Here is a 27,618-nt window from a genome sequence, read left to right as displayed (position 1 = left end):
GCAACAGCAGCCGTTATCTTGGTGTGCCGCTATTATGGAGCCTATTATGCCCCCCCATCCCCTTCCCCCCACTCCTCCGTTTGATGTCTTCTCATCCAATCCGGCGCCCCCCGAATTCACATGTTCAGCTGGAGGCTTCCGAGCCTCATTTTCACCCGGGCTTCGGGGTTGAGCCATCTCTCTCGCCGCCGAGTCTCCAATGCGTTTTAAAAGTAATTGCGGAGGGTCCCACCGCCTCTCATTTGCAGACGGAAAGCGAGCTTCAATCCGGAGACCCCTCGCTGCGAACAAAATCAAACCTCGCCGCGGAAAGGCGAGGCGGCTCCTGGAAAGCCCACCGAATGGCCCATTAGCGCTCCCGGGAAGGAGCGCGCCAGCCAAGCACAAGTGCCAACGCCGACCCCCGCCAGGAAAGGGGTGGGGGCGGGCCGGGAGGGACCCGCGGGCCCTGGAGCCTCGTGCGCGTCGAAGAGGCCTGGGCTGGCGTGGGGCGGCGGAGTTGGCCTCCCCTCCCCCCTCCCCCCCTCCCTCCCACGGCTGGTGCTCGGGGTGCTGACTGAGAAATGACGTCGGTGCCCCCCCCCGCCACGCACCACGTGGGTCATTGGGAAGGCCCACTAGACCTATCCAAGTTCCTCACTCCTCGCAGCGCCGGCAATAATCAGATTAAGGCCAATTACGCGTGAGATTATAAAAGCGAGTGCGGGGAGGCTGAGCGGGCTGGAGAGAGCTTCGCAAAGGCAGCTGCCCGTTGGCACGGCTCCGCCAAGGCCCGCGGCTGCCCCGACGCCGGCAGCTGCCGCCCCGCCTCTCCGCGCCGGTTAGTAGGGCCTTTTGCCCCGGTCCCCGCCTTGGCTGCATCCGGCGCCGCCGACGGGGCTGGGCGCCCATTCTCAGGCCGCGGCAGGAGAGGTCCCGCTCGGCCACGAGGCCCGGGGCGCGGCTGCGGGGGGTGGGGGCTTTGCAGGAGAAGGAAGCGCTTCCCCCGGCCTCCGCTCTGGGAGAGCCTCAGGCTGGGAGGGCTGAAGCCGGATGGGCGGCGTCTCCGACTGCTCAGTTCAGCCGATCCCGGGCAGGCTGAAGAAGCCGTCGGGGCGAGGGAGGCCAAGGCTCCCCACCCCCCTTTTGCCCTGCTTCGGCTGCCGGGCCACTTTTCCCGGAACGAGGGCCTGGCAGAGGCGAGGCGGAGCAGGGGAACGGGTCACCCTCTGCTGCCGGCGCCGTCCCGTCGGCCAACCTTCCTCGTTTCTTCCGCAGCTCCAGCCACTTCGGCCGCCGCCACCGCTGCTGCCTGCAGCGCCCAGCCCGGGCCGGACATGTTCTACTTCCATTGTCCCCCGCCGTTGGAGGGTGAGTGTTAGCGCGCAGCCCCGACCGTAAGTAGGCGCGCAACTTTCTCTGGAGGGCGGGCGGGCGGGCGGGCGGGCGAAGCGCTCTTGGGCGGCAGCTTGGCTCCCTCGGTCGGGCCCAGGAGGAGAGCAGGCGGGACTGCGCTCAGGCTCCCGGGCTCAAAGGAGGCTCGGCCGCGGCCGCTGAGGAGAAGCGAGCGGGGAAGCTCGGCCCGAGGGCGGCCTGGCCGTTGGGGAAGCGAGACCGGCCCGGCCTCACACGTGTCTGGCGGCCAGCGGCCCACCTGCTTCCGCCGCAGCCGGAGAGCCGCGCGCGGGCGCTGAGAGGCCAAGCCCGGAGGCTCCGGCCGCCTCCTGCCGCCCAGATGCTCCCGCTTCGCCTGTAATCGGGAGGCGGCGGCGGCGGCGTTGGGAGCGGCTGGCCCGGGGGCGACATAAATCTGCCCTTCTGGAAAGGAGCCGGGCCCGGGGAGGGGAGGGAGGCTTCTCGCGGGAACAAGGCGAACCCTCCGGCTTTCTCTTGGCGGCAGAGGGACGGGAGATGGTCCGGGTGAAAACTCCTGCCAGCTCGGAAGCCTGGCGGGGGCAGGAAGGAAAGGGCAGGCGGGGCCACCGGTGTCCAGCCATCCCCTTCCAGCGCCTGCTCCGAAAATCCTCTTCGGTAGGCAAGGCTGGCGGGGGTCTCCGGGAAGGGGGCTGCGGGCCGGCTCTAAGCGCTCCGTCTCCAGAGAGGCGTCCGCGGAGAGAAGGGGGCGCAGGGGCTGGAGACCAGGTCAGTCGCTCCTTCCGCTTAAACTTGGGGGAGCGAGCGGAGCCCGGGCGGCTGGGCAAATGCGAGCGGGGCCAGCTCAGCGGATGCCCGGTGTAGCGCTGCCCTGGGCCGTCTAAGCGGCCGCTCGGCGAGGCTTTCCCTCCTCCCCGCGGGACGCCTTTGGGCCGGGCCTCCTTCGCAGCCACCCTCGAGCGTCTGCAAAGGAGGCCGGAGGCCGCCCCGAGAATCCCTCCGCACCTGCGGCCGCTGCATGGACGGGGAGCGGCGCCACAAGGGACGGACAGGCCTTCGGGTCCCCTGGAAGAGGCGAAAGACATCCGGCTCCTCCGCAGTTCGCGGGAGCCCAGGGGAGACGGGACGGGAGAGAAACCCACGGGGAGCCGGGACAGAGGCCGAAGGGCGGGCGGCGCGTAACGAGGCTGCTCGGATGGGCCCTGCAGGGCATCGCCAGGATCAACTGGGGCGTTTTCTCGGTACCCGGGCAAGAGCCAGGCTCCCTGCGGGAAGTTCCCCTCCCTGTCGGGTAGCTCGTCGGGGGCCAGGTGGCTTTCTCCCGCACAGAGTACAGGAGGGAGCAGCGCTGGCTTGGACGGGCGGTCCCGGGGCCTTCCTCTGGCCACTCCCAACCCGGCTCAAGCGCCACGGCTCTGCTGGGGGGGGGGGGCTTCGACCACCGCCCCAGGGCGTCCGGCGTGGCAGCTTTCCCATTTCCCCCGCGGGCCTTCCCACTGGCCTTTCACTGGTTCCCCTTGGCCGAGGATTGGCCGCTCCTTCTGGGCCGGAGCGCAGCCCGTCTGGCGCGAAGCAAATCCTCCCGGGAAAGCATCGTGGAGCTCCGGCTTCCTTCCCGGGCGATTTCAGCCCTGCCGCCCCTTCCCAAAGGCGCCAATCGCGAAAGGCGAGGCTTCCCTGCTCGGCCCAGAGGCGTCCCGCTAAGTTAGGAGCCTTGGAGTCCGTCCGGGGCCCCTCGGGGCTCCCTCTGACCGGCCCTTTCTCCTGGCTCAGGTGCCACGGCCTTCGGCGGGCCTTCCACCGCCGACTTCGAGGACGGCTTCCTCCGTCGGAAGCAGCGTCGGAACCGGACCACCTTCACGCTCCAGCAGGTACCGGCCCGCTCCGTCCTTCCGCGCGGGGGCCGCCGTGGGGCCGGGGTGGGTCGGGGGACCGCCCGGGAGCCCTGCCCGACGGCGCTGCTTGTCTCCCCACAGCTGGAGGCGCTGGAGGCGGTCTTCGCCCAGACTCACTACCCGGACGTCTTCACCCGGGAAGAGCTGGCCATGAAGATCAACCTGACCGAGGCCCGCGTGCAGGTAAAGGAGCTTCGGCCTTTCCGCCTCCCGCTTCGGCCCCTTTTCCTCTCGCCTTCGCCTGCGAGGGGACCCACCGGCACATTTGGCCAAAGAAAATAAATGAAGCCGATCTGTCATTTTCACGATGCACTTTAATAACATCAACATAATGTGGAATATTAGATTAGGTTGATTAATCGGTCATTCATAATTAACCAGTGATAATGTTCTACACTAATTTGTCCGTGTCTCTGAGGCACTAAATTACATCAGCGCCCGTCCATTTCCGTACATTGGAGGGGCGGAGGGGCGCGCGGGGGAACCGGGGGGGGGGCAGAAGCTCCCACGGCTCTGGCGAAGCTGCTGTCCGGTGAAGGTGACCGAATGAAAAAAGCCACTTGGCTTGATCTGAATGAAACGGGGCCCAAGAAGGCCTCTTCCTCCGGAGCCGCTCCGGAGCCGGTTCTCGCCAAGCGAGGCTCTCTGGCTTCGCTCGGTCCGGAACAAGCTTTAGCGGGAAGAGCCGTCCATTTCTCGCACACCGGGGCTCCTCTGCTTCCATCCATCCATCCCTTTTGGGGAAGGTGCGAATATATATATATATATTACGCCCAGAAGATACGGAGAAAACGGTGCTGTTTCTCTCTTCATTCTGCCCGAAGTTTCCTTGCTTTTCCTCCTTTCTGGATGTCAGAACGAATGAAATGCATTAAAATAGAGCCACGTTTAGCAAAATGTGTCAGTGAGCAGCTTGTCGACTAGTGGAATTCCGCGCTGTTTTTACGTTGGATTGGGCTGGGCTGCCTTTGGCTGCGATGGACCTGCCGCTTTTTCTCTCCTGGAGGCCTGCAGAAGCAGTTCTATTCCCAACTAGCCCGAAGACCTTCTTAGGAGCGTCCCTCTCGTGAGGAGCGGGAAACACGTGGCGATGTCCTGGGCGACATAGGCTGAGGTTGCGTGCCTGCTTCACTTTAAGTCCTGTGAGGAAATGTATCCGTTGGTTTCTGACTGTCCCGCTCTCGGAGAATCTGGGTGAACAGAAGGGCCCGGGGTCTTTCCAAGGCTCTGTGCCAAGCAAGGTATTGGGGGGAGGTGGGGGGGGGGAGGAATTGCGGCGGAGGGAGGGGGAATGGTTTCATTCATTCAGGTGGGTGGGGCAGAGTCTTCCTAGGGACGAAGCCACAGGTGCCTCCTTGCCTCTGGGTGCCTAATATCGTTTTTTCCTTAGGGGAAACCAGTGATGGAATTGCAACTGACAGCAAGAACATGGCAGGAAAACCCCCCAGGTTTCTTAGTGCAAAGTTCCAGAGTTTGGGTTGCCTCAGACAGGGGTAGCCTTCCCTTTAACCCACCTGCTTCTGAGATCAAGGAGCCTTCCTCTGCATGGGAAGAATTCCCCAGGAGAACCTGCTTTTCTTCTTTTTCTTTTCTTTTCTTTTTTTGAGGAAAAAAGGTGTAATTTAGCCTTCTCCTTTCTAACCATGAAGAGGTAGAGCCTTGTTTAAAAGAGAGCTCCCTCCCCTTGGCACCCATCTGGCTGTGCAGTCCCTCTCAGGGAGGACATCTCCATGTGCAAACAGACCCCGGAAGACGGAACCAGGTGCTGAATAGCTCCACATCTGCATGCGTGGGCGCGCACGCACAAACACCCACACACCCACACCCCTCTTATTTAGCAAGAGCCAAGCGGTTTTTTTTTTATGCCCACATATGCTATTTATGGGGCTTTTCCTGCCTGCTGTTTCTGTCTTCTTTTTATGTAGGTGCTTGGGGTTAAGATTATGCAAAGATCTAATTGTAGGAAATATAATAGCATGCCTCGCCTTCCCCTGGGTCATGTTAGTATCTCTTAAAACCCAATGGCTGAGGAGAGATAATGGAATTCACTGCAGTAAATTGGGGATTGTAAACAAATTATTTCTTCCATAATCAGATTATGCAACCATGATTATTAAATCTGAACATGAATCACTGGTCATGTGCAAGAAAATTAAACTGATGATGATTATTATTATTTGGACATTGAAATCTCCCTTTTGCCAGTACATGGGAGCTATGTTGGTTTGAAGTTTTCCCTCCCACCATTTTAGCAATTGGTGCCTAAAGACTGTGCTGCAAATTGAGATAAATGGGACAATTACAGAGCATTCAGAAGATCATAACTTCTCCCTGAAAGGTGCAAGGGCGAGATAGGGGTGGTGACAATTATAGCATTTAGCCTTGTTGTCGGGTCTTATGCAGGCAGACAATGGAGTTGGGGGTCTGCTTTCATGCTGGGACACCCGGAGAAGAAGCTCTGTTTACACTCTTGCCCTCTGCTCATTCAAATATGATTAATGCGCTGAAAGACCCTGCCTTAATCGAAGATGATGTTGTCAAACAAAAACTAAATACGAAAATAAACGACTTCATCAGGCCCTTTCTTCAGAAGCCGGCAAACTGTCATTGCAAAGTCATTAAAATATGATAATGAAAAATAGCTCAATTAAATGTTGTTATAGCGGTGACCTTCATTCAATTAAGGCACAAGGAAGTGTCTGCAATTGGCTTTGCGTTTAACTCCTAAATTTGGAATGCAGATAAAATCATTATTCAGCCTTTGCTGATACATGCAATTAAAAGCAGGCTAAATAAAAATGGAGTGATAATAAGAACAATGATACTCAGCACACTGTAATCATCTTTTAAATGGTGGGTTTCCTCAGCCCATAACTAAGAAAGCCCCATTGCCACTAATAAAAGCAATAAAAGCACAACCAAGTTAAGCCAAACTCCGTTTAAAATAATCGCACTCCGATTTGCAGGACTGGTTCTTTTAGTAGCAAGAGAGTCAAACTACATTTCAGCCTGCTTTTTGCAGACATTTTAAATAATTTTGCAGTTGTGGTGACCTTATAATTGCATAGATACATGTACGTACATACACACAGGTATATGCATATATGTTGTTTGTTTTTCTCCTATTTTTTGAAGATGATTAGGGCACATGAACGTGACCTTTTCCTAGAACCTCAGCCTTCTTAGAAGATTGTCCAAAGAAGACAAGTCCACCTGTATGATTTTTTTTAAAATGTTCACACAAGGATTCTCGGTGCTTCTCTCCAACCTGATTCAGGTCTGGTTCCAGAACAGAAGAGCTAAATGGAGGAAAACAGAGAGAGGATCTTCTGATCAAGAAAGTTCTAAGGAGGCCGTGACAGAAGTGACACCCCCTGGAAGAAATTTAAGCTCCCCCTCCCCTGCTGACCAACCTAGGAATAAGAAGGAGAGCCTGGAGATTCAGCAGAGGTAAGCTTTGGCTTCTCGTTGCTCCTCTAGGTGTTGGGTTACCTACAGGCTACTAGGCAGAGCATGAAAGGTGGGGAGCTGTCCAAGGTGCTTCTAGTCTTCCTCAGTCAAATTAAACATCAAATCAAATCTAACGGAGGCGCCAACGAATGGGAATGAATTGATGTCATGTAGATTTAAAAGGAGGAGCGTCCTATAACAGAGAAGAAGATGTTCAGATGACTCCAACACAAGGTTAGGCTAAGTAGGCAACATTAACGAAGATAGAACTCTATTGTCTGCTTAGCTTTTTGGTCCTGGAAACACAGAAGAAATTGAAAAGAGTTTCTATGGAGCAAGAGAGTGAATCAGGGCATGCAGTGATGCCTAGGGCAGTATTAATGCAAAGAGAGATCTAGACAGAAATGGAAGGAGAAGTGGGGTGGGGGATTTGGGAGTTGTGCTCAGGAGGGGGTTTCTGAGCCCTTTCTCCAAGCACAGGGATGGGTTCTCTCCTGGCTTTCCTATAAGACGGCTTGCAATTGTGTTGCACAAGTCCTTTGTGGTTGCACAGAGGGAAGAAATTGATGAGGCTCGACGTACTTTCTCATCCTTCCCATGTTCCTTCATGGGTGGAAAGTGGGGGGCAGGACCAGTCCTTCTTCTTCTATAATGTCTTTTAAAGTTGAACTGTTTCCTTACTTTCTTTGCCAACCGCACTTCTTAAGTCAGATGCTTCTGCCCCTCCTCATCTGTGCTTCTCACAACTTCCGTCTCAACTTTTGCGCAGTGCCCATGCCCACCTTTCTCTCTGTCTTGGAGCATTTGGTGCCTTTGCCGCATCTGGAGGGCTTTCTACCTGGCTCACCAAGGGGACAAATTGGGTGGATACTTTATGCCCTGTGGGAAGGTGCCAAATGCGTATAAAGTACATGGATGCCAAGAGAGGCAGCTGCCACAGGGCCTCATGTAGTTGTTCTAAGATAAAACGGTGGTTTTTACGCAGTGGTGGGATTCAAGTAATTTAACAACCTGTTCTCTGTCCTAATGATTTCTTCCAACAACCATTTTGCCAAACTGCTCAGAAAGTTAACAACCGGTTCTCCCGAAGTGGTGCGAACTGGCTGAATCCCACCACTGTTTTTACGGCTAATAACCGAAAGGGACAATTGCATCTTTCACAGTTGACACAGAACAATAAGCACCCGTGCTGACTGGGGAATTCTGGGAGTTGAAGTCCACAAGTTTTAAAGTTGCCAAGTTTGGAGAGCCCTACTCTAGCTCTCCTGTGCTACAATTAAACTGCTCTTCTGGACATTTCAAGATGGGAAACTGCCATCCTGTAAATTCAATCCATTACTCCATGTCCCGCACTCTGGCGAAAGAGAGAGCCTCTTAGTAGATCCCCCTGCAAAAATATAAATAGGCTGAAAAATTAAGCACTAGATTAGTAGCAACAGGCTACCCAAAGAAGAGGAATTAGCCGATCATCTTCCAAAAGCTTAATGGAATCGGTAAGTTACCATCTGACTTTGAAAGAGGCTTGCCTGAAAGTCCTGCTCTTGAAGAAGAGGACCTGCCTGTCTGAAGTAATGGGACCTGGAGAAGAACTTTAATGGTTGGCTGTAAAGCCCGAGGGGAGATCTAATGGAGGCGCTCTGGTTCTGGGCCATTTAGCATTTAAAGGTCAACACCGACATCTTGAATGAAATTCCAACACACACTAGCAGGTGGCTGCTTTAGAACAGATGTTCAAAGTAATGTGATGGTCAACATCTTGATGTTCCTGAAGGCGGACGGATAATGCTGAGACCACAGTGGATTGATCCATTCTTGAACTGCTTGCTTGTCATCTTCCCTCTCCCCTCCCCCACTACAGCCTCAGCAGAGCTGTTGGTCCTTCTGGATCCTTCTTCCCTTCCTGTCTGCCGGGGACCCTCCTCAATACAGCGACCTATGCCCAAGCCTTGTCCCAAGTAGCATCCCTCAAAGGTAAGAGATTTTATGCGCAGCAGGCCAAAGTCTCCTCTGGCAATAAGAAGCAGCCGCCCCTTGGACTGAGCCGAAGTTCGCTCGTTGAGTGCCACGGAGTTGGCTGGGCTTCCTTGGCAGAGCTGGTGTTTTTGAACATCACGTTCTGACTTCATGGTTAAATGTTCAATTTTATTATTGTATGTTTGGGACCCAACTCTAAATGAAATTAAATTTTATTAATTTTTTAAGATGCAATCTTACTTGGGAGGAGATACAATTAAAATCGATGGAACTATTCCTTCTGAGTCAACATTCATGCTGTTACTATATTTGGCTAAGTGCCTACAGAGAAATGGGTTCTTGGAAACGGAGGCCTGATTTGAGATGCAACCGGTTAAACCATGAGCTGAAAAGGAGAAATCCTATAAAGTCTTGGGAGGACAATTCATTTGCCCCACTGGGCTTAGAATTCTTAGACTATGTGCTGTAAAATGTGCTGGGAAAGGACAAATATCAGTGCTGAATTGAAAAGGCTGACTGGGCCACTCCTGTGAATTCATGTTCTACCTCAGAATAACAGAGTTGGAAAGGGCCTTGGGGTGTAGGGTCTCCTCCTCCTCCTCCTCCTCTTCCCTCTATTCTATTCTGGACAAATTCTACCCAAAGGCAAACTTACCACATATCAAAAACGTATTTTCGTGATGAAAGTTCTCTGGCAGAGCTAATCACCCTCTGCCCTGCTGCCCTCTCTTTGGGCAAAGCTGAATATGCAAAAGGGCTGGGCTAGCAAAGCACAGGACCCATGGCATCAAGAGGAACTTTGTTTCGGTAAAACATTAGATTTTTCCCTCCTTGCCATGTTTCTGGTGGGCGTCTTTCCCCTGCCTCTTTCTTGCTTCTCTTCAAATTGTTTGAAAAATCACCTTTTTGTCATTCCTCTAAAGCAGCGTTTCCCAACCCTGCTAACTTTCAGATGTGGGGACTTCAACTTCTGGACTATGCCTATGCCAGCTGGGGAATTCTGGGAATTGAGGTTCCCACAACTTAACATTGACAAGGGCTCTGAGGGATTTCCCCCAGGAGCTTTATTTCCATCTTAGAATTCACCCGAACCCTTGCCTTTTCCCCAGCAGGCTTGTACAATAGATCTGTCCCAAAGTCCTCAGTCTCCCATAACTTCTGGATACTTTCTGAGTAGCTTCAGGTGGTTTTTATGGCTAGTGTCAGACAGTTGGGGGAGGCCCCACCAACTCCCAATCTTTTCTTGTTTTGTCCCCTGTGGATAGTAGAGGGAAAAAACAAAAGAAAGTTACAAAATAGAAAGAGAGAACTATGGAGCAGCAGCGTAAGAAAAGGAAAACAAAATTGAGAGAATTTGAAAGAAAATATACTGGGAGAGAGAGAAAAAAATGATGATATTTAGTAGGAAAATGTTTCCTCCCATTCTGATATTTCAAGAAAATGTCACCCGTTTGTTGAATGAAGGAAAATGTCCTTTATGGCCGAAGAATAGTTTGCAAAAGGTAGAGCTTTTCTGTTCCAGCAATGTCGAGCAGGGACTGTGGCCCCCACCCAGCCCCAACTGGACAGGCTGAGAGGAAGGGCCTGACGGAGCCTCCAGGGAAATGCCCAGACGGGGGTGAAGCCTTCTTGAGTGGGGCCGGAGGGAGCTTCCAGCTTGTTTTAACCAGGAGAGTCGATGGAATAAATTGACCTTCTTGTTCCAAAAGTAGCAGAAAGACCATTTTTTGGTGAAGGACCAATCAAAATCATAGTCTTGGGGTTTTTTTTTTCTCTCCCTATTGATGCCAGCTTAGCAACATTCTTGATTGACTTTAATGGAGCTGGAAGTGCCTGTCCTGCTGGGTGAGGGGGCTGAAAGCTGCCCTCCATCAAAGCCCCTCCGGCTCCCTGCATCTCCCACGGGCTGCTTCCCCTTTTCAGCCTGGCAAGTGCAGCAGGGGTCTGCCCTGGGGATGCCCCTTCCCTTATTTTGTGTCAACAGGATGCAACTCTCTTAGCCACTTTTCTGTGCCTGAAGATGCGAGGTGGAGGTGCATCTTGGATGTAAAGATAGTGGTTTGCAGGGCCTCTTTAGGCCACGACAGAATGACCGGAGCGAGGGCTGCTATTTCATGCACGCTGCATTGTCGGGTTGCCATTTTAACTTCTTTTTATCATACTTTGTGGACAGCTCCGGAGCTCTGGATTTCCTGGCTTGCCGTATTTGTTTTTATAATCCTTTGCACATATGATAGATACAGACAAGAGCCGCGTTTGCTCTTGGGAAGAGCTCGCTTTAGGTCTCAATGCTTCCTGTATCAAGATGTGACATCAACAGTTTTACCATTGATAAACATCAGTGTGTTAGTTAAAGGTTAGATTAAAGGCATTGCTAAAATCCGATCAGCTAGGGAGTTGTTTGCATTAAAGTCACTTGTGGATTTGATTCCCTGTTACGCACCCTTTTTGCAAAATTAGGGGGGGGGTTTGCTTGTGTTTAGACAATTCACCCACAAGGCATAAGTATTCTGATTCAGAGATCTGCTTTCAATTTGAACACTTGACTTGAAATGGCAAATGGAGCCAAAGCGTTAGATCAAACTGGACATGGCTGAATCAATCAAGGTCAGCCTGATCCTGGTGCCTCGGGTGCAGGACAGCTACATCTGGACCAAGTCAGCCAGATTCAAATGATGTGATTCAAATTGACTTCAAGGATGCGAGTAGGGAACTTCATCCAGGAATTTCTCTCTCTGGCCTCGCTTTGGTGCACTCTGGGGATCGGAGTCCAAGCATCGAGTCCCAGGTCTGTAACTCTCCTTAGCTGTGCTGGCTCCCTCTGACCATCAATAGACTTGGTTACTGCCCATAACGAGAGAGAAGCCTGGGATTTAGAGAGCGGCTGAATGATGGATGCCAGCAGAGCTAGGAGCTCATGCTGCTTCTAGCTCAAGCCAGTCTCTCTCCCTCTCTCCCTCCCTCTCTCTCTCTCTCTCTCTCTCTCTCTCTCTCTCTCTCTCTCTCTCCCTTTTTTCTGGGTAAATAAATTAAAAGAAAAGTAGAATAGTGTGTGCTTTTTTCCAATATAATTTTATACACACAGGTAAGTCCCAGCATTATATCCATCCTGTGATTTGTGGGCCCTGTGGCAGTGTACAGATTGCATCAGCCTTTAAGGGGCACATTGTACTATGGCAGGAAATGCAGTGTGCAGACCAGTGTGGTTTTGTAGGAGTGTTGTTATCCAATGTTGTCATAAAGAAAGAATGGAGAGAGGGATTCAGACTGTACTTTTAGACAAACTTTCCCAAAATTGATGCATATGGAACAAAGCTGGTATTTTTTAAATGTAAATATAGATGAAATGATGCTGCAGAGTTGCAGATATATTTGCATTTACCTGGTATTAAGCCTGATTAAGCTGAGTGGTGTTTAGCCAGGGCAACTTTAGGGGGCACTCAGGGCCCTGGACCCTCATGGTCACGGGTGGGGGTGGGGGTGGAGAGATGGAAGCCTGTGGATGGGGCAGATGAGAAGCCAGAGCTTTGTTCAAATGCTGAATATTCAGAAAGAGTTTTAGAAGCTGATTGACTTCAGGAGTTGGCCTCCATTTATCTTCCTTTCCAACAAAAACTTCCTCAGTGGGAACTGAAAGTATCATGTCTCTTTTACAGATAGAGGTCAGGGTGGTATACAGATCATTTATGGTGGTAGAGATGCTTATTTTGAACTGATGGAAGTAATGTGTAAGAGGGTTATATTTTCCCAAATATTATATTTTAATATTTACGTCAAGAATTTCCTTCCTCTTTTTTTTAGCCTAGAGGCAGATTCATGCTGAGAAGCAGTGCCAGGCTGGGATATTCCCATGAATATCGGAGAGATGATCCATTGCAGGGATCCAAGCAGGGCAAAATAACCATATTTCTTAGCCTTTTTTTTTTTTAACGCAGCCTAACTTGCAATTAGATGAGTTTCCAGGTCAGAAAAGAGCTAATTTTGCAAGAGCTGGACTGAGCAAATCCTGCTACAGTCTATCCTGTTTTCCTAATTCCGGCATTGTGCTTCCAAGGGATTGCCCGGCCCAGAAGGCTCCAGAGGGTGAAGAACTCTATGACCATTTCCCATCAGGCCAGGTCCAGGCCTCAGATTTATACCTGCCCAGGAGTGGATTTGATCTTGTTTTAAAAGCTCCGCTTCTGTGGGAGTGGGCAGTTGAGAGCAAGTGGGGGAGGGTGGGGGTCCTGCTTAATCCTTCAACCATCTGCTGTTTCTCTAGGCAGAGGCCCATGGGACTTCCCTCGCTGTAGAATGCAAACTGAAGATTTAATAAATGGGCACTAAGGCTGCAGTCCTTCACTTACTTAGCCACATGCTTTATTGAAAGGGGGTTTCCCCTCTGAGAAGACAAGATGCCCTCCTCCTCCCTTGGTGACCACGCCCAGTTTGGGTTTCTCTTTCAAGTTGGGATTAGCCCAACCCTGCTTAGCTTCTGAGACCAGCCAAGCGGTCCAGGGACATCCTTTCAGGGTCATCGGAGCAATGGGGGTGGGGCGATTAAAAAAATCAAGATGGCAAATGTGACTACACAAAGGTTCACCCTTGTGTGTGTGTGTGTGTGTGTGTGTGTGTGTGTTCCTTTTGCTCTGTTGCAAAGTGGCAGGAGGAATGCCAGTGAAGTGCAGAAGTCGGGGCCCAGTGTGAAGTGGTTCAATCCCGTAGAAAGTGTGAATTGGGACTGAATTGCAAAAGGAATATAGGGAGGGGAAGGCTGAGAAAGTGTGCCATCGCCTGCACCTTGTGGAAGGAAGGGCCCTGCGTGGATTCAGAAGCATGGAAGGCATAGGGAAGTGGGGGTCCTGGGAGTGGGGGTCAGCAAGCAAAGCCATGCTCCCTTTTCCTATCTGAGACCGCCCATCTCCTCGTCTTGACAGTTGACGTTCTTTTGCCTCCTTTGTGTGACGTTGCTCCCCCTGGAAAGGGACAGCGTGGCACAGAGAGCAGGTTGGTGTGGATGTGTGGAGCCAAAGGGTTTGCTTTTCCTCACAAAGCCATGGACCCACGCCCACACGTGGTTGCTGATGCTGCTCCAAGGGAAAATCCTTTGCCTCGACTTCTCTCCGCTTCAGCCACTGGAAGACGTGTGGGCTTCCAATCCCAGAGCTCCCCGGCCAAGCGGGCTTCAACTCCACGCGCCTGGAGGTCACTGAGGATGAGAAACTTTGTCTCACGGCCCTTGTTTTATTGATGCTCTAGGGAGAGACGTGGATTTAGCAGTATAAACGAGCAGGCTTAAAAGCAAGTGCCCAGCGCACTTCCTTAATGGACAGAGGCAATTCATTAATTGCAAAATCATTAATGGAGGCCAACAGGAACCTTTGGTTTCTCAACTCTCAGAGAATCTCGCTCTCTTCACCTGGAGCAAATTGGAGGGCAAAGCAGAATTCCTTGTTCAGAGCATGACTTGCACTGCTGCCCCCTCCCCTCCCCGGCAGCGGCTGCTCCCTTTCTTTTGCGTGGCTACTCCTGCTTGGGTAGAGCCGCCTCCTCTCCCCCCCCACTTTTCCTCCGCCATTGATGGGAAAGTAGCTTTTGCATTATACATCAAAGCAGCCACGGGGATCGATCGGGGCCATTCAGGGCTTGGGAGCTGCTGGGATTGCAGAAGGGCTGCTAGACACTCAATTGTGGTGCTTCTGAGGGAGAGAAAGGGCTGAGCTGTAAATTACCCCGGATTAATAGAATTTGTCAACTCATCCGACTCTTTACAGGCAGGAATATCATGGGGGGCTCCGAGTGATTTTGGGCAGGCAAAACCAAACAGAAGATTTTCTTCTGGGCTGAGTTTTTATCGTCTTCCTTGAAGGCAAATTTATGTGTTCAGAGAAAGGAAATATTTAGTGTTGGGAGTTGTTTCATGAATTCATAGGCATTCCAGATGCTTTTCATTCAGACTCCTTGCTGGTTGATTCAAAATGTCTTTAGATCTTCATTATATTTTTGATCGTTATGGAGACGCAGTTCTGAATGGATCCATTTTTTCCAGCAAGGGCTGTTGCTAAAGTCTTGGGCTCTGTTTTGTGCGCGTTCAGGAGTCCTGCTGGAACTACAGAGACGGCGAAAGGGAAGTGGGGGTCAGTTTAAAGAAACAGTATTTTATGAAGCGTGATGGCTCATCTTTTTGTTTTGCGAAAGAAAGTCAGTTATCCTAGCTAGCTAATCCTACCATAAGTGGAAGCAAATTATAAAAATAGTAAGCCACAAGATGGTTTTCTACATCATGCTAAGCCAGCATGTGGTGGCTTTGATTTTGAACATCATGTTTCAAACCAGCTGTTTGAACAGCTGTGCAGCTCTTGGCTTAGTGCAGGCAGAAAAATTTCATTCAAATCAGCTGACTTACACATGCTGTATAAAATTTATAATATAAAATTTATAATACAAAATTAAATTTTAATTAAACATTGAATACCTTTATTTACATGCACATATTTAATTAAGTAAATAGTTGAACACATTTCGGTTCAATACTTCCCAGTTCTATATATTGATCTGCATTTCTTTAACTTGGTAAATTTTGTATATTTGGCAGTTACCCTCTTTTTGTTTTTTTTTAACATTTATGCCTTGTTTATTCTTTTGATGCAAAATAAAAAGAAAGAAAAAAAAACACACACAAAATAGTCAGCCACTTTTAAAAAGAATATGTTACAAATCTTGATATACTAAATGTTATTCACCAGTTGTCTGCTGTGCAGTTTTTTCATTCTGTAATCCCAGATTGAAGGTCTGTAATATCCTTTCTACTTTTGACTAATTATCTTCTTTGTTATCCCCTTGCTTGATATTAATTTTTCATACAATGATGCATTCCAGAGTTTCAGTACATAATTCAAAAGTACACACATATCTTTGCAATATCATAAAACATATTTATGAATTTCAAACCAAAAAGGGATATTAGTTGAACAAACTGATATTGTATATTTTAAGTATTGCCTCATCCATATTGCCCTTCTACAAAATGGTACATTTCAGACATTCTCTGAAAAGTTCAGTAGACATGGAAGCAGGGGTAGGATTCAGAAATTTTAGCAACTGGTTCTCTGTCCAGTTGCTGGGTGGGTGTGGCCATGGTGGGCGTGGCCTACTCGGCCTCCTGCACCATGGGAGTGGGGGCGTTTTCCCCCTCCCCAGACTCTGGAGGCTTTCCTCAAGCCTCCAGGAAGGTGAAAATGGCCTCCCCGGGCTCCGGAGGCCCTCTGGAGGCTGGAAATGGGCATATTTCCGGTCTTCCGGTAATTCTGGTAGGCCTGTTTTTCGCCCTCCCAGGCTCTGGAGAATTTCCTCAAGGAGGGCGAAAACGGCCTACCCTGGGCTCTGGAGGCCCTCTGGAGGCCTGAAATGGGTCCGTTTTTGGACTTCCGGTACTTCTGGCAGGCCTTTTTTTTGCCCTCCCAAGGCTCCGGAGGCATTCCTTGAGCCTCCGGGAGGGCAAAAACGGCCTCCCCCGGGCTCCGGAGGCTGGAAACTGGCCCGTTTCCAGACTTCCAGAACTTCCAGTAGGCCCGTTTTTCGCCCTCCCAGAGCCTCTGCGCAGACCCTGCACTTACCTGGCATCCAAAACAGGCTGTGTGGAGACTCCTGGGAGGGGAGAGGTGGGGTGGGTGGGTGGGGTCAGCCAGTCCTTTTAACTACCTGTTTGGCAAACCAGATTAAAATTAACATCCGGTTTCCCCGTACCAGTCTGAACTGGCTGAATCCAGTGGTGGGATTCAGCCAGTTCGCACCACTTCAGGAGAACCGGTTGTTAAATTTCTGAGCAGTTTGGTGAACTGGTTGTTGGAAGAAATCATTAGGTCAGAGAACTGGTTGTTAAATTAGTTGACTCCCACTACTGGCTGAATCCCACCCCTGCATGAAGCTTTAGTTGAGTTAGTTGCATAATATACTTCATGTTTTGTCCTTAATTTACTTGTATGGAATATGTTACCTCCTTCTTCCAAAGTTTTAAAAGATAAATACTATCAATTGTAATAATAATGTATATTATAAAAAGTTTGGATACAACTAAACCATGTTTCTATATTGATGATACTCTAGGAACTATAGATGTAGCCAAGGCTTCAGGGACAAACTCCAGTCCAGGAAGGGTTTTAATGGAATATACTGTCATTTTGCAGTTTTAATTCTTCCTGTAATATCCCAAGTGGCTTAAAAACCTGATTCGCATTTCTAAGGTGATCAATCGTCTTCCTTTAGGGAGGACAGTCCTTCTTTTGTAAGTTCTGTCCTCTCTCGAAAAGTGGCCTCCTACATGTCCTCCTTTTCGATATTTGAAGACTAATCTGTAAATCTCCGTATTTGATCGATGCCGATCCGATCTGTTGCGTGTGATGTGACGTATTTGTATTTGACATGATGATTCATCAAGGCTCGGTACAGTGCGGCGAGACGTGGTTATGAGACGCATGCGCTCCGCACAGAATTGTTTTGAGAGAGTGTGCCGCTCGCAAGAGTGTGCCATGCGCAAGTGGCATTGTTTACTTCTTACCGAAACACGACACGGCACACATGCACGCATTAGACTCATTGCTGCAATGAATAAAATGTTTCTTTTATTTACGATATATTTTTTTTTCTTCAATTTATTTGTGTCCTCCTTCTCATTGTAAAACAGTTGGTCACCTTAGCATTTCATTTCACCCTCAGTGCGAGCCATAGGTGGGAATGAAACAAGAAAGCCAGGAGCCAGAGAATGGTGGTGTTTTTGATTAAGGTTCTGACTTCTGAGTGGGTGAGCTCCTTGGAGCTCTGGATCTTGAGCAGAGGGAAGGTTGGGTGAGGGGCAGCAGAGTTGGGCCTAATTTAGCATTGCAGAAAATATCCCACTTGGGTGGAATAAGAGGCAATCTTGAGTGAGAAGTCAGAATTGGGAAACTGAGTTTTTCCTCTTGACTAGAAGGAAACTTCATAGAAAATTTTCAGAATGGATGAAATTTCCAGGTAGAATGTGTGGAGATGGAACTGGGCCAATATCAGAAGAGGAAGTGGGGAAATTTGGAATTAAGTCTCCAGTGGATGTCTGTTTGCTATAAAGTGAGTGGCAGGTCCTTCTGCTATTACCCTGTGGGCCTAGTGTCAGATGGATAAATACAAGGCGGAGCAACCAGAATTAAATGTTTTTCTTGACTGTCTAGTAGAGATACCCTGTGGTATGTGGAAGGAATCTGGTCTCCTTTATATGACATGGTTGTAATTGTTTGGGACATATGATCCTATCACCGTTTGTGCGGGCCAAGTATTCAATTTCACAGTCCCCAAGCATGATGACAGGAGAGCCTCTGATCGACTAGGCCCTGAAGTGAAAATCGTGTCTTTTGCCGATGTCCTCCTCGCCTGTCTTTCTCCAGAGTTGTGGGCAGAATGATTCTACAGTCCCTTCAGCTTCCCTCCGAAGAATTTGGTTTCATTTCCTAAGGACGACAGAGCGCTGATCAGAAGCAGCCTGCTTCACCTGGGATTTGGTTCGCTCTTAGGGAACAAAGCAGCGTTTGGCTAACTAGCAATCCCGATGAAATAGGTGGGTTTCACCAGTTTCCTTCCTGCCTCTTTATGTGTCATGTGGGAATTGTAAAGCCAGAAGGACTTGCCACTCAAAGCTCACCTTATCCTAAACTGCTTTAAGTCAGAAATGCAGAAAATCCATTGCTTCTTGAACCATATGGGGGCTGGGACCCCAAACTCATCACTGTATACCCCCTTTAAAAACTCGCCCCTCTAAAGATTTTAGGACCCCTCTTGTCCCCTGAAACACCCCCTCCCAAGCCTTCCCATTTTTTTCCTTTTTGAAAACCAGAAAAGGATTATCTTGTCTTGTAGTTTTGCATCCCTGCCCCAAACTCTTAGGAAGGAGAACTGGGGCACCCATGAGGTGCCTCTTAAAATCCAGAGCTGATCTGCCTGAACTGCTCCTATTCTCCTTGAGTGGTAACTGTATAAATGGGATCTTTTGTGAACCAAACTATAATTCAAGTACCTCGAGTCAAAATGTGCTTTTGGCAGAAATGAGGCAGGACTAATTTAATTTTTCCTGTCAGTCTGTCTGTCGCAGATCAATTAAACTGTCAAGTGGATCAAATATTTCAGACTGTATTTATTACATTAAGTATTTATGTCCGAGCTCTGCCTTTCAAGCATGATGTAATATAGCAACAGTAGGTGCTCCAGATCAATTTTGCAGAATTTGCTCTAACCTAATGGAAAACTAATTGTGTGTTTGTAATTTAGAATATAGGAGATGGCAGATTCTTGGAACGGATGAGCAAAGGCCCAGTTAAGAGACTGGGCCTCCAAATACGTTTTGTTGCAAGTGTTCCTGGGTGTGTTGAGAAGTTTGGTAGAAGATCTACCTGCTTATGAGGGGTACCTCTCAGTTGGGGAGGAGGGATGTGGGAAACGGCATGCTGGCTTGCAAAGTAATCTCCAGATTAGAGGTCCTAGCACTCTACTTTATGAATAATGTCAGGATATTTGGGATAAAATTGGATTTTGGTTGTGTCTGTGGCATATTGGCCAGAAGAACCCAAGTGACGGCTTCCTTGCCTTATTCGTAGCAATGCTGCAGGTGACAAGGATCTGACTGGAGCTGGTGGTCTCATTTTCTCTAAATTTAATAAAACAAAGATTATGTGAAAGTCTCAACTGACCGAGGCCGTGGGGGGTCCATAGCTGTCAGTCCACCGGTTAGAAGGCAATAGTAACAAAACAAAGTTAGGCTCTTATACTCACTAAAGTGTGCATTTTGTGTGTGGGCTCCTTCAGCTGTGTTTACTTAAAGTGGCAGCACCTTACCAGGACCGTTGAGCTGTACTTATTGCGTTATTTTAGTATCCCACTGGACTTAAAAATGAAATTCAAACATTGCTCAGGCTTTGCCTAACATGTGGTAGAATTTGATTTTCTTAATGATTTTCTTTTTTTTTTTTTTGTCCCATGTTAACAATTTTCTGAAGTGATGCAACAGATCAATTAACATGGTTTATAACCAGAAATCAACTCTGGAGAGTATCAAAGGCATGTAAATAAAAGGCCTCGACACGGGGCCAAAAGCAGCGCCTAGAAAGCGGCTGAAATATTATCCGTCAGGCCAAGCAGAGAGGCACCCGGCGTTATTATGCCCAGGGGAGGGCAGGGGACACATGGCTGCGGTAGCCCAGATGGGTCATCCAGCCTGATGGGTTGGATTTGTGGGGAGGAAAATATAGCAGTTCAAGTTGATGGTTGCAGTAGCAGAAGATTTTAAAGACTGGAAAAGTGACTGGTGTCCATATGTCGCTATTTTTCTTGCTCTTCTGTCCTCCTGCACTGAATCCTCTCATGTGGCATGGAAAAGAAAATACGGCATTGTGAGGGCGCTGAGCCCCTAGTAGTAATCCTACAGAGCAGAACTGAGGGGTGGGCTCAGACCAAGTGCCACTAAAGCCACGGAAAGTATGTATTGGGTGTATTCGGAGGCTCACAGGAACTTGCAGGAGCAAAAATGAGGATGGAAAAGAATTAAACAAACCAGCTAAAGAATTAAAACACATTGATGAAAAAAGAAAAGAAAGTCCACCTTAGCAAACCTACCCCTGATGGACGTGGAGCCAAGCAAAAGTGCGATTAGAGGTATCAGAAAGCAGCCCACTATGGAGAGAGCGTGATCTTAGGATGTTAGGTGAGGAAGGTAAGGCCAACCTGGCCAGACTCCCTGAGAACACACAGCTCCTCAGTGCCTAGAGGATGTTCTCTGAGAACATCCAGAAGAACATCGAGGCCTCAGCAATCCTTCTCTTCCTCTTTCTTGGTCTCCTTTGGGCTGGCCAAGATTAAGCATCCATTCCTTTTCATCCATCCAATTTGTTATTTAAGTCAAGATTCAAACAACATATCCTAAATACTCTGATTGCTGAAGTCTATCTGTCTGAGAAGATCTGGTTTGTGCTGCTCAGGCAGCAGAATCTCCAGAAGACTCTTTCTGTGATGATATTACAGGTCTTTTTTAATTAAATGTGCAACCAGATACAAAATCTGCCATTACAAGGGCATTTAGTCCCAAGAGTGTTTGGGCATTAATACAAAAGTTTGCTGGGCTAGCTCATAGAAAAGAAATAGCTGATAAACAATGGGAAATTAAAATAATGGCCAATTCCCCATCTAGTATATGCCGTTCTGTTGGAGCAGAAGACAAAGGACAGAGCCCCACAGACCCACCACTGAGCCCACCAGAGTCTTCCCCGTTGTTTTGAAGATGGAGGAGGAGACTTTCTGCTTTGCACGCAGGAAGACTCAGTCGGGAGGCCTCTGAATAGGGGTTGACAGACTCCCCCAGTGTTGCCGTGGCTCAGCAAAGATGGCCAGGATTGAACCTGGAGGGCAGCTCAAGAACTGTAGTTATTGTGAACAATAGAACCATTAAGGCCGATCCCCAAACTCAGATCCAGCGCCTGTTGTCCTCTATGATGGCAGTCTGGCCTTTCATTTCCTACACTCGCTCATGTGCCACAGGGGCCTGTGTACATTTTTTATATTTCAGATTTGGGAATTTGTAGCTACTAGCAGAACCCCGAAGGTATGTTGCTTCTTGGATGAGAAGCAAGACGTTTTCAAAGGGGGAAAACCCTCCATGGAAGTTCTTTTGGAAAAGGCACCTTTGGGTCAAGATGGCAGCCACAACCAGGTGATTGAAGCCCCGCCCCTTCATACCTGTCACGACAAGAAGCAGGAGCGTCAGCTGCACAGTTGTGACCACCGTCTTAACCTGGAGATCCCATTCCTTCAAAGCAAGACAGAGCACAGCTATGCCCCCCCTCCTGGCGCATCCCTTGATGCTGTATCCAGAAAACTGGACATTCACTCCCCCTCAGAATCAGCAGGCTCCACGATTCCTAAAACATCTCAGCAAAAAGAGAAAGAGAGAGAGAGAGAGAGAGAGAGAGAAGGAGAAGGCAGTGGAGTTCTCCCGCTGGCTTTAGTGGTCAGCTAGTGTACATGAGCTCCGCTACAAAGGACTTAACCTTGGATTTAGCAAAGAATAGTTGGCTGATAGAGACTAAAGGGGCATCTGAGGAACAGGAAAAGACTCCAGTATTAGCACTTCCAAGACCGGTAGTTGAATAAGGAGATTTATTGGCACACCCTGGTGAAGCTGTAGGAGAAGATCTCTTTTGTTCAACTCTATGTTAACCGAAGCCTACGTTTGTGTAACTTAATCTTATCCCGGGACTAATCTTAGTGAGGGACCAAGGCAAAGTCATTTGTTTGAGATCAGTTTCCCAAAGTTCCCAGAGGTTGACTTTGTTAGCCAGCTGAAGGGCCACCTCGGTCAGTGCTGAAAGGGAGATCAGGACTGAAGGCAAAGGGGCCTCTGGCCATGAAATCGGCCACAACCCACGTTGCCCTTGTCTTCGTGGAGCTACGCCCGTGTGGGAGGCTGAGCTGCTCTTCTTCTCCAGAGACCAAAAGCTTTTCTGTAATTCAGTCCGTCAGAGACGAGACTCCATCCAGCGCAGACTCCTTGTCTTGGGGATTCTCTCAGGGACTCCGGAAAGGTTTTTATGAGGCCTCCTTAAAACTCACGTCGCTCTCCTCAGTCCGCAAAAGGGGTTTAAATTCACCAAGCAAGATTTATGAGTTCCACCGTAATGGGTACAAATGTCTGTTAAGGGATCATCAGTATGTACTGTAGGTCTACATAAAAATGAAAAAGTTATTGCTAGAAGAGGCCACGGCCTGCCACATGCTGCTTCTTCCGTGAATCCTTCAGAACAGCTCCTGTTATGTCAGGGGACACTGGCTTTTATAGGTTCCGTATATATTTATATATATTCATTTACCATCTTAGTGCGGTTGGTGCCTGGTGGTAATGCTTCCTCGGGGGATAGAAATGTCCGCCCTCCCTTTTCCAATTGTTTATTTATGTAGTTATTTGTTTTAAAGTAAAATACATGCATTAGGCCAGTCGGAGGCATAATTCACCTTTTTCCCTATTCCGAGAGAGAAAGAAACGTTAAATGAACATTTGTGCTGCCATTATTGATGAGTCTGAAACCAAATTCCAGCAGTGGAACCTTTGGCGTCTCCCAGGGCTTGGGAGTTAGATGTGGTATGTCCCCATCCTCCCCTCTGCCCTTACGCACTGGGAGGATCTTGTGCAAGTCGCTCCCCTTCCTGCCCCTTTGCTCCCCCTGTGGAAGCTGGAGAGTTGGGAGCTGAAGCAGAACATAGGATGACTTGGAGGTCTTCTAGTCCACCCTCTGCTTGAGCAGGAGACCCTATGCCATTTCAGACAAAGAGTTATCCAGTCTCTTTTTGAAAGCCTCCAGTGATGGAGCACCCATTCACTTCTGGAGGCAACTTCTGTTCCACTGGTTGATGGCTCTCACCATTCGGAAATTTCGCTTTATGGAGAGAAATTAACTTACTTACATCTTACTATTTACTTTTGTCCTAATAAAGTTCAGGGGAGAGATCTTGGACTCATGAACTTAAGGCATACTGTGGTTTATTATGAATACTTGTTGTTATTGATTTTAAACTAACATTTCTTTGATTTTAACACTGGCTAACCTGGACATGTTATCACCTTGCTTCCCTTGTCTTAATCTGTAGCCGTGAGAGCACGTGGGGTTTCAGGTCCTGGCATCAAGCGTGAAGGAAAAAAAATGCAGGGCTGAGCCAGGTTGTGTGGCCAGTAAGGACTTCCTTATTTTAGGTAAAGGTTTTGAAGTGAAGAAATGTCCCATTGCTTGGTGTTGCCTGTCGATTGTACACAGGGCATGGGGACAAAGGAGAAAATTCCCAGCTCTGAAACGTCAAAGGGCAGCTGTAATCCAGACCTTATGGCTCCTGCCGGACATTCCACGGTCTAAGGGAAATAGTCCAAAGTGTCCTTGATAGCCGTGGATTCTGCCCCTGCTTTGCAAATATTTCCCATTCCATTAGAGCTACGATCTCTGTGCGCTTCCCTATTTAAAATGGTCTCTGAACTGGACCAGGTTTTGCTGCTGCTTCTGGCTTGTATCTAGAGACGTGTGCTATGGGCTGAGTCCGCTCTAGCTCTCGCTTGTGATCCTTCTGGCAGCCGGTGGTTTTGTCTGTTCACCTTTTTCTCTCCCTCAGGTAGCCCTCTGTGCTCCTGCTGTGTCCCTGACCACATGGGCCTCTCCTTCCTCCCCACGTACGGCTGTCAGAGCAACCGCACAGCTAGCGTGGCAGCCCTGCGCATGAAGGCACGGGAGCACTCGGAAGCCGTCCTACAGTCGGCCAACCTTCTGGCCTCCAGCAGTCCCAGCCCCAGCCCGGCCTCTGGGCCAAAGTCGACCTCCGAGAATGCCTTGGACAACAAGCCCCCCTTGACCATGGAGCACAAGGAAAGCGAGAAGAGCGTTTGAGAGCCCACCTTCCACACACAGGGACCCCTCACGCCCTCCAAAGCCAAAATGAAGTCCAACTCCTTGGGTTGTTCTGCAACTGGGAGAAGACTCGGTTGCTGCAAATTAGCAAGATGTAGGCGTTCACTTGTTTTGGCCATCTCTGATCGGTAGCTTCACTTCCCTCAGGTTCCTTATTGCTCTCACTAAATCTGTCGGCACCTTCTGCCATTAGCTCAGTTGAAAGAAGATTTAGATCAGGGGATCTTCCCTATGGTGGAAGTCCCAATGTCTCCTGTACGCGTAGCACCCGTGAGCCTCTTCATTAAGCAAAGGCGCATAGAAACATGCTGGCATCTCAGATGGCAGAACCTGAGATTATGAGAACATGATCAGCCTGGTTCAGGAGGCTGGAATATGCCGATTGACCCAGGGACTTGGGCAGTGATCCGTAATGTGCAGAAAGGGAAGCCGAAATCACGTACCTGCTAATAGGCTTAGCCTTATTGTACCGATGATAGTACTGAATTTCTGTCCATGCCCAGGACAGAAGGAGCATGCTGAGTCTGCATTATAGGAATCAGAGATACTTTCATGAAACCATCTACCTTCCTTTAGAACCACAAGGGCACCAGCGGTGGCATCTAGGAAGTGTCTGGCCAGTGAACATTTGGGTGATGATCCCAGCCCTTACATTGATAGTGTAATCCTTTTGAAAGGTTTTATGGGTTGAGGGACATTTTTTAAAAAGTTTGCAACATTTGGGAAAACAAACACCTTAGGCCAGACTGTAAATTATATCTAATTTTGGGTCATTGGCAGTATTTCCAGAAATAAATTTCACTGAATTCGGTGGAGTTTCCTTCTAGGTAAATGTCTGTAGGATTATAACCAAAAGTGTTTTGCAAATGAATCAGTTCTCAGATCCCTCTTTGATGAAGAGGGATTGCTCTGTTCTCTTTGTGTGCTTCCCACATCAAGAATCCTTTTTCAATTCAATCTGATTCTTGCTGTGGCAAACTGTAAATTTCACACTAACGTATCTAGTTCTGCCTCCAGATCACACTGAGAGGCGTAAGACAACCTTCCTTCCTTCCTTCCTTCCTTCCTTCCTTCCTTCCTTCCTTCCTTCCTTCCTTCCATGTTTTCAGAGCAGGAGGAAGAAAAGCCACCGGAACCATCACTTTCAACCAAAGTTTGATTCATGATTGTAATTAATTAGAAGCTGTGGTGCTGCAGTTTTTCCAGCTCCAATTCCTGCCTTGTCCTAATTCCTCTCTGGCTGTCTTCTGAAACCAGTTGTGCTTACACACACACACACACACACACACACACACACACACACACACACCTCTTTTTTGTAGGAGTCACCCATTAATGCGAAGGTGTGCTCCTCTTCTGCCCTGGTAAAGATCCCATCACAAGCACAATTAGGGCCCTTTTAATTCCTAGGGCAGTTTAGAGTACAAGAAGCAGAAGTGTGCCTTATTGAGGGCACCCTTAACATGTAGAATTATAGCCCTGAATATATAAACCAGAGATGAAGAGACTCTTATCAATAATGTAGGTGTTTTCCCAACTGACCGGATACCTGTATTCCTTAAATAGCTTGGTGTCCTGAAGAGTGCCGCATCTGTACCAACCACACGCATAGTGCATTTCTCTGGCACAAAGGCAGAAGTGTTGTTCTGAGCTGTCTTCTTTAGGGTGATGGCAAACAGCCCTGCGGTGTTGTCTTTTTCCAGAGGATGGGGCCAGCGATCTCACCTATCTCCCCCCCTCCCCAAACTACAAAAGGGTTGTTTATTCTCTGTACACTTGATCCAGATTGACCTCTCTGTTGATCTCTCTGATTCCCTCGCATTCCCAAAAGAGAAGAAGCAGGAAACATGGCTCCCCCCTCCCCCCCGCATTAGCCTGCAGCCAGGCTTCCAACTCCTCTTCACCTCCAGCCATCACGGTGGTTGCATTTATCTGAAGAACAACGAGAGCGGCTCTTCCTGCCAGCGAAGCTGTGCAAACAGTCCGGGAAGAAAGAGAACCCAACCCGGCCTCTTTCTGCCATCATCCCAATCACCACCACGAGAGGCTCAGTTTTTAATCCTCTTTCTTTCCAAAAGTTCCGCCATCAAAACGGTTTGCCAAATAGAAGCAATTTCGCTTCCATTGCAGCATAATTACCGATCACTCAGGTGAATTTGCCCGTTACATATACTAGCTCTTCATTCTAATGGTTGGATTAAACTCATTTTTCCACCAGAAAGGTACATAAATAAGTGAACTGTTGAGCAAATTAAGAACACTTAACAGCATTGCATCTGAAAAGTAGTTATACTGATTAAATTTTCGGTCCTTGAGGATTTTCAGGAAATTACTTTTGATCGTCAATAACACAATTAAGTAAACTACACACACATTAGCATGAATAATTGATAAGAAATTATGTATTACCACGAAGCACTGATTTAATAATTCATGGTGCGACACTCTAGTGACTGTGCAAAACTGGAGGCCATCACAAAGTCTGCCTGATGGAGCTGCAAAAGCTGCCTGGCAGATTCGCTGTATAATAATATGAAATACTCCGCATGATGGATTTTCTGTTGCTTTAATAAAAAAAAAATACAGTCAGAAAAAAAAAGGACTCCAAAGAGAATTCTGAATTATTTGTAAGTCTGTTTTTCTCTCTGTTTCTCCCTGGCCTGGCTGGTTTCATATAGGTATATGCAGGGGTGTGTGTGTGTGTGTGTGTGTGTGTGTGTGTGTGTGTGTGTGTGTGTGAACAGTCACAGCTGTGTACCGCAGTCCTTCAGAGCTGCTCCAATGTGATCCTAAAGATCCATTGACCCAAACCACATAAATGATGGGACTCGTGCAGAATCCCGGCTGCATCCCGGTGAAGGAGAAGGTTCATAAAAAGAGGAGAAATATCAAGGGTAAATTGATTCAAGGCATATTTGAGTTTCCATGTTCTGACAAACTATTAATCTAAGAAGGCAAGTTGGAAAATCTTCACTCTGCCCGAATGAATTTCCGGCTTCGAATTGATTCACCCAGTCTTGGGCTGTTTGCTATAATTGACACTAATTCTCCAAGATCTCCGGCGGTGATTTATTTTCCATCTTTCTTCTGTGGAATCCTAGAAACATTAACCGAAGAAATCTTGTCTGGGACTAAGCTAAGCCATGTTGGTATGTTTGCATGTTTGTGGGTGTACAACAATTACTAAATTGGGAAAGGGGGCGGGGAGGCAATGGTTTAGCTGACTGCGATCAGGTTGGTCCTAGCTAAAAACAATTGCTTCCATGTACTTTTGGGCAGAAATGCACCCAAACCTCTGCACCTTTAATAAATGCCTAAAAACACACCGAACTGTCCCCAACCACCGTCTTCTGGCCGCATTGAATAAGTGTGTCCTGCGATCTCCTTCAGTTTTCCTAAGAAGAAAGATGACTAATCTATTAGTATGAAGAAATGAGATTGCAGTGAAGGAACGCTTTTGGTTCAAGGTTTCGGCTATTGCAATCCTCTCCGCTTATCAGGATCAGACA

The 27,618-nt window shown here is 48.5% G+C and overlaps 1 protein-coding gene across 1 annotated transcript; it reads left to right on the top strand.

Moving 5' to 3' along the window:
* Positions 1-1,316: 1,316 nt before the first annotated feature.
* DRGX (dorsal root ganglia homeobox) lies at positions 1,317-24,088 on the top strand. Its single transcript, XM_070943509.1, has 6 exons — positions 1,317-1,350; positions 3,127-3,224; positions 3,330-3,431; positions 6,526-6,698; positions 8,557-8,669; positions 23,817-24,088. The coding sequence occupies exons 1-6, from the start codon at positions 1,317-1,319 to the stop codon at positions 24,086-24,088; spliced, it is 792 nt and encodes a 263-aa protein (XP_070799610.1).
* The last annotated feature ends 3,530 nt before the right edge of the window (positions 24,089-27,618 follow it).

The sequence above is a fragment of the Pituophis catenifer genome, unplaced genomic scaffold, assembly GCF_029215685.1.
Source record: "Pituophis catenifer annectens isolate HBS135680 unplaced genomic scaffold, rPitCat1.0.hap2 SCAF_4, whole genome shotgun sequence".
Classification (NCBI taxonomy): Eukaryota; Metazoa; Chordata; class Lepidosauria; order Squamata; family Colubridae; genus Pituophis; species Pituophis catenifer.
This window is presented reverse-complemented; position numbering and strand designations above follow the sequence as displayed.

Bases quoted from the DNA above. Each gene is read 5' to 3' on its own strand.
- DRGX (XM_070943509.1), top strand. From the start codon at position 1,317: ATGTTCTACTTCCATTGTCCCCCGCCGTTGGAGG. The intron at 3,432-6,525 runs GTAAAGGAGCTT...AACCTGATTCAG, and splicing joins TGACCGAGGCCCGCGTGCAG to GTCTGGTTCCAGAACAGAAG. The intron at 8,670-23,816 runs GTAAGAGATTTT...TCTCTCCCTCAG, and splicing joins CCAAGTAGCATCCCTCAAAG to GTAGCCCTCTGTGCTCCTGC.